The following is a 7055-nucleotide window of genomic DNA, read 5'->3' as shown; positions in this document are numbered from 1 at the left end:
TATATATATATATATATATATATATATATATATATATATATATATATATATATAAGTTCTTGTACATTTAAGTGACTTATTGAGGTCATTTAGAATATATATAAATATATATTTTTCCAGTAAACTTTTGTACATCAAAGTGACTCGAATAACCATATTTACTTGATATTGGCTTCCATATTTTATATATATATATATATATCAGTTGAATTATTATTATTTTTAAATTATTTATCAGTTACATTATTTAATTATAGACTTGCTGAACTTTTGTTTCCTGTTTTCCAATTTGTTAAGTACATATTATGGCTGTAGTCATAAATAATACATAGGTTTTCTGTTTATTTTAGTTTAGGTGAAAAGAGTGGAAACTCAAAAAACAATTTGAATAGTTATTTTGAGTATTTCCTTGACGTGAGGTTAGATTCTATTAAAGGTCACATGTTAGATACAGCAGTTTAAAATATTAACAAATATAAGAACCATGTATTTCTAATTTTGAAGTGACTGCCCTACAAAAGTACCTACAGGTACAATGGTATTGGTAATGTATGTACCCTGTTTTTGTGCATGTATTGTGGTAATATCATGGTATGCAAGTACCTTGGGGTACCATGTAACCATGCACATGCCTATATCAGTATTTCCACTACTGTACCACGGTACTTGTTTTAAATGGCTATTTCATGCGTTTAATGCTTATATGAAGGATAAAGTGTTGGTTTTAGACAGAATTTTAGACAACATTTTCTAATCAAGCAATGCATTTTTTTCACCAAAATGACCAGTTGCACTTATGCACAGGTGTGCAGTATGTAAATACACACCGTGGCAGCCAGGTGTGTTTACCCATAAACCCTTGTGCAGAGGGTCCATGTTTTCACACACAAACACACATGGACTTGTGGAAGTTTCCTTTGACTTGGAGTCTTTTTCCAACATGATGCACAAATGAAACTACTGATATGCTCACACACATTCTCTCACTGAAGATATGCTGGCGCTTATCTCTTCAGCAGACATTTGTGTGATGCATGCATTCCTTATTTTACTGCTTATCTAGTGTGTGTGGGTGAAGTATATACTCACAATTTGAACAGGCTGACATTAGTGTAGTTTGCCTTCAGAGCTCGGACATCCTCTTCATCAGAGCTGCTGTAACTCTGACATCCCCCCATATCCAGGATGCTTCTACCCATTAAAGGTCCTCAGAAACACACACGTCTCATTCAAACTCAAACCCACTGATGCACCTGTCAAGTAAACAAACACAAACACAACGCGTGTTGTCTTCATCTACGATGTCCAATCCGGTGGTCTATGTCCAGACTGTCGCTCCGTCCAGCATTCTTTCTGGTTTCTGGTAAATGTGTGTTTGTTCTCTCCACTGTTCTTTGTACGTCCTGCACTTCAGGCTGAGTATCCGTGTGTCTCTGGTGAAGTAGACGGACAGGTTCCACCAGTAGTGAAAAATATTTACTCTCTTACACACACACAGTACAAGCCACGCCCCTTCCCTAAGCTGCCCCTCCTCCTCTCACCTGAGGCACCGCCCTCTCGTGCCTCCAGGGGAACTTTCACTTTCAGTGCAGTCATGGAATTTTCGATGAAGGTTTCTTTCATTCCTTTGGTTTCATGTTCATGATGACATAAGGCAAAACATTAGGTATGGTAAACCCAAACTTGCATTTGGACATTTTAAAATACATTTAAAAATGCATGAATTTCATTCCATTAGATATTAAAGTAACACTTTATAATACATTCTCATTTAATTAAAATGAGTTAACATGAACCAACAATAAACAATACTTGTAAAGCATTTATTAATATTGGTTCATTTCAACATTTACTTGCTCATGTTTTTTTTTTGTTTTTTTTTTTAAATCAAAAGTTGTATTTATGTTTGTTAATCCACTATGAACCATGAACTATTAACAAACATTAAAAATGCTGTAAAAAAGATATTGTCTGTTGTTAAGTTCATGTTAGCTAATACATTAAAGGGATAGTTCACCCAAAAATGAAAATTCTGTCATTAATTAATCACCCTCATGTCGTTTCAAATGTGTTAGACCTTCGTTCATCTTCAGAACACAAATTAAGATATTTTTGAAGATATCCGAGAGCTCTCTGACCCTCCATAGACAGCAAGGGAACTACCACGTTCAAAGCCCAGAAAGGTAGTAAAGACATCGTTAAAATAGTCCATATGACATCAGTGGTTCAACCTTAATTTTATGAAGCTACAAGAATACTTAGTGCGCAAAGAAAACACAAATAATGACTTTATTCAAAAATGTCTTCTCTTCCGGTCAGTTTCCGCTACCATTCACGAGAGTACCACGACGCATGCGTGTGATGCTGCTGACACAGGAGCCGGCGTTCTGATGTAGAACGCGCATGTGCTGAGTCTTGTTTACAAGCAGAAGTATGCACACACGTGTCGTGGTACTGTCGTGAACGCAACACTGAAGAAATCTTTGAATAAAGTCATTATTTTTGGTTTCTTTGCACACAAAAAGTATTCTTGTAGCTTCATAAAATTAAGGTTGAACTAATGTCACATGGACTATTTTAATGATGTCTTACTGTAAAAAATGACCATGAATTTAATGGTAAAAGACTGTAAAAATGCTACAGTAAAATCCTGTTAAATGGTTAACGGTAAATTCCCCTACTATATACGGTGAAAAACTGTATTGGACATTAATTTTACGGTAGTATACCGTTTTTGGAAGTGAAAAAGACTGTATAATTTACAGTGAATAACCGTAAATTGACATTCCCAGAATTCCCTGCGTTATATTTCAAATTTGATGTTTTTTTTGTTGAAATAACTGTTTCTTCTTAGTTTTTTCTTATCCATTTTGTATATTAGGGTTGTGTGTTACACCTAATGTTGTTAAATGAATGTTTATTGCATTATTTCAGTTTCATGTGTGTTATGATGGTGTTTGGTGTTTGTGTGAATGACACCGTGCACCTTCTATATATGTTATTATTTAAAAGCTGCTTGTGATGGGCTTTGGTTCATCATGTGACTTTCTCATCACCACCTGCATTTGGTGGTTATCAGTGTATTACAAAGGTACAAAACAGATTTCAGTACTTCAATAGGTTGGTATATTAACATTATATCAGTTAATGAAATTACGGTATTTAACTGTAAATTTAAGTTAAAACTGTAAAACCTAAAACGTTGCTACCGTATTTTTTTACAGTAAAATTCCGGCAACCACAGCTGGCATTTTTTTAACGGAATTTCTTTTACAGTGTACCTTTCTGGGCCTTGAACGTGGCAGTTCCCTTGCTGTCAATGGAGGGTCAGAAAGCTCTCGGATTTCATCCAAAATATCTTCATTTGTGTTCTGAAGATGAGCGAAGGTCTTACGTGTTTGGAATGACATGAGGGTGAGTGAGTTATTAATGACAGAATTTTTGAGTAAACTATCCCTTTAACAATTGAGACCATATTGTACAGTGTTACCAACGTAAAACCAACTACATTTTCAGAATATTAATTTTGCATTAAATTAATCAGGCACTGAATTCCTTAACGTTCAGAAATGATGCACACATTTACAGGCTAATATTCAGATGTTATTATTTTGCAATGAAAAAGTGGACCTACTTTAACACTTCAATGTAACTTTGTCATTAATGAATATAAGGTTTTATAACGATTGAGATCACGTTTATACAAAATGTTTTTTTTTTTTATATATATATATATTTTATTTATTCCTTATTCGTAAATTATTTTTAAAAGTTTTGGCTTTTATTTTTCTGTCTTATGTAAAACACTTTGAATGATCAATGTGTATGAAATATGTATAATAAACGTTATGCCTTGATTTGCCAAAGTATATTGACATTGTGAACGTTTTACTGTTTGAACATGTAAAGCACATTAAGTTTTATTTTTGGCATGTTTATAAACTTTATATTCATTTTTCCCCATTAACTGCATTAGTTCAGAATCAGAAAGAGGTTTATTGCCAAGTGTGACAGTACAGTGCAGACATATATAATTTAAGGTAATAAAGTGAAATATTAGTTAACATGAACAAAGAAAAATACTTCTAAAGCATTTATTAATCTTAGTTAATGTTAAGTTCAACATTTACTAACACATTATTAAAATCAAGTTGTACCTGCTAACATTATTTATTGGAAGTGAGTAAACATTACCTAACAAGGAACAGTTAATGACCATTAACAAATGTTAATGAGCACTGTAACAAATGGATTGCTCATTGTTAATGTTAATGCAGTAACTAATGTAATCTAAAGTGACCTTATTGTGTTACCTTACCTTTGTTTACCCAATTACTATCATTTTAAAAAAACGGTTTAATTTTCATCACAATGTAAACTGCATTCATCATCTGCAATCCCCATTTGTGGAAAGTGGTTTCTAGCTAGATGAAATATACATTGCCAATGTTTACATTATGCATGTACATAGGTTTAGTTTATTAATTTGGAAGAAAAAAAAAAAAAGGTGTTTTGGCATTTGACACACAAAGCCATTTTAAATATTTATTTGATATCTGATTTTAAAGCCTAACTCTGACAACAGATGACATGTAGTACAGTATCGCATTATATATATATTAAAAAAACGGTTGAAAGAAAAGAAACTACCAGCATCAGTTTACATTGAAAAGGCATTTGACTAAATGACAACAGACCAGTGTTCCAGTTTCACACCATGGACAGATGCTCAAGGCAGGACATACCACAAAATATTGTACCAGTTCATAATGTACAGTATGCGTTTGTGTTTTTAGGTACATGAACACATACAAGAGCTGAAAAGAAAATAACAACATAAACATGGATTTCACATTGCCGGTTCTGCTGCATCGGTTTATTCATTTACCTGTAAATGTATTTATTCAGCTATCAAATTTTTATGGTGGTGTGGAGGAAGAAGAGGATATGAAACTCTGATTGAAAGAATGTGTCAATTAGAATGACCAACTGTGGTATTATATTGGCATAATTCTTACATCACTAAATTAAATTTCCCTCACGTTCATGTCCTGCAAATGCATAAACAAATCACAAATGTTTGGACGGGATGAGACTCAGAAAAAGTGGTTAATAAAGAGCAGAAGTCTACGCGGAAGACGAGATAAAGGGGGATTTGTGTCTTATTTCTAGTAAAGACTGACTGCTATTCCACCCCTGAATTCAGTGCCGAATTCAATTTAACCACAAAAATGAATGAAGTAACGATGAGAAATGAGAAAGAATTCAGTCTTGAGGAGAGAATAGAACCCGGTTATCCATAACGGGCGAAAGACGGAATATTAACGAAAATATTTGGCAAAAAATAAAATAGTAATAAGAAAATAAAAATAAACTTAAAATATGAATAACATTCAAGCACAGAATACCGATCGGTCGACATTTCTCTCGGGTCTCGCTCTTATAACACAAACACACTTGCACATGCAAACATCTGCAATTTCAACTACACAACAAACGGCTTGTAAACACAAATGCACACACACCCGAGGGCTTCGTTATCGTCGTCGTACCGCCACTAACATTGCATTTGGTATCAAAATCAAGTTTTTAAAAGTGCAAAAACAAACAGAGCTTCTTCAACATTCACACACTCGCTCTCACAAACAGTTTGTGTGCCTGTGTGTCAAAGCTACATTACTTAAAAAAGAAAACAAACCAAAGAAATTATTCATACTATTATTGCCATCTCTCTAGATTCAAATGCACACTGCAGCTTTCTAGTGTTTCGCTAGTAATTAGTCATAAAAAATATAATATTAAGTGTACATATTGTAAAGAATACACATCTACAATTATTACTAAGACGTGACAGTGATATAGGAAGATGTTATTAAAGATATGTGCGCACACGTTTAACACACTTTAATATTTCAAGGCACACGCGTGCCCTCGATTCTTCATTTGCCCACGGACTCGATCTGATACATAACATTCACCTGAGTTCGTTCTGATACCAACCACATACACAATAATCAAACGGCCTTACACAAACATGTTCAAAGGAATAGTCACTGTTCATTCATTCACTCACTCACCCTCATCGTGTCGTTCAAATCTTGTAAGACTTTGTCATTCGTGGAACATAAAAGACGACATACGACGTACATACGACTTGTGCGCTAGATTTCATACTGTGTGAGGAACATACCGAAACACATCAGGTTTTAAGCAAATTATGTCATTGTTTCTAGCGTTTTGACCAATCGGGATGGAGCAAGTCTGAATAAATGCAAATGAGATTTTTAAGCTATGGTGGAGGGAAATCGTTCACAAATTGTTCCACAATATTTCAGTCCATTTTTAGTCATAATGACTAATTTTATGGTTATTTTTGGAACTTGACCATATAAAATTACCATGCACGAACATTATTTGAAATATCTTCTTTTGTGTTCTTCAGAAGAAAGTCATTCATGTTTGGAACAACAAGACAGTGAGTGAGTACATTTTTACTTCTGGTTGAACTATCCCTTTTATAATGGAAGCCCGTTTCTGCCACTGAATAAAAAAAAATATTAAAAAAAGGTAATTGCGACTTTTTATCTCACAATTCTGACTTTTTTCACTGAATTGTGAGATATAAACTCGCAATTGCAAGAAAAAAAGTCAAAATTGTGAGTTTATATCTCGCAGTTCTGACTTTATTTCTCAGAATTGCGACTTTGTCTCGCAATTATGACTTTTTAACTCGCAATTGTGAGTTTATATCACGCAATTCTGAGAAAAAAAGTCAGAATTGCGAGATAAAAAGTCGCAATTATCTTTTTTATTTTTTATTCAGTGGTGGAAACGGGCTTCCATACTTTTATATGGAAGCTTGTTTCAGCCATAGAATAAAAAAAAATTAAGGTAATTGTTTGCACACAATTCTGACTTTCTTTCCCTCAGAACTGCAAATTTACATTCCGCAATTATAAACTTGTCATTTTTTTAAATCTCACAATTCTGAGTTTATATCTTGCAATTTTTATTTTAACATTTTATCTCACAATTCTGACTTTTTTTTGCAATTC

At 33.6% G+C, this 7055-nt stretch overlaps 1 protein-coding gene across 1 annotated transcript in view; it reads right to left on the bottom strand.

Moving 5' to 3' along the window:
* The window catches only part of LOC107600613 (MOB kinase activator-like 2), an 11267-nt gene extending 9605 nt beyond the window's left edge, over positions 1-1662 (bottom strand). The window contains exon 1 of the mRNA XM_016292550.1: positions 1090-1662. Within this exon, the coding sequence (XP_016148036.1) occupies positions 1090-1199 (110 nt within the window). The 5' untranslated portion in view covers positions 1200-1662. The remainder of the gene's footprint in view (positions 1-1089) is intronic.
* Positions 1663-7055: the final 5393 nt, after the last annotated feature.

This window comes from Sinocyclocheilus grahami, unplaced genomic scaffold (genome assembly GCF_001515645.1).
Source record: "Sinocyclocheilus grahami isolate Dianchi unplaced genomic scaffold, SAMN03320097.WGS_v1.1 scaffold14.1, whole genome shotgun sequence".
Taxonomy (NCBI): domain Eukaryota; kingdom Metazoa; phylum Chordata; class Actinopteri; order Cypriniformes; family Cyprinidae; genus Sinocyclocheilus; species Sinocyclocheilus grahami.
This window is presented reverse-complemented; position numbering and strand designations above follow the sequence as displayed.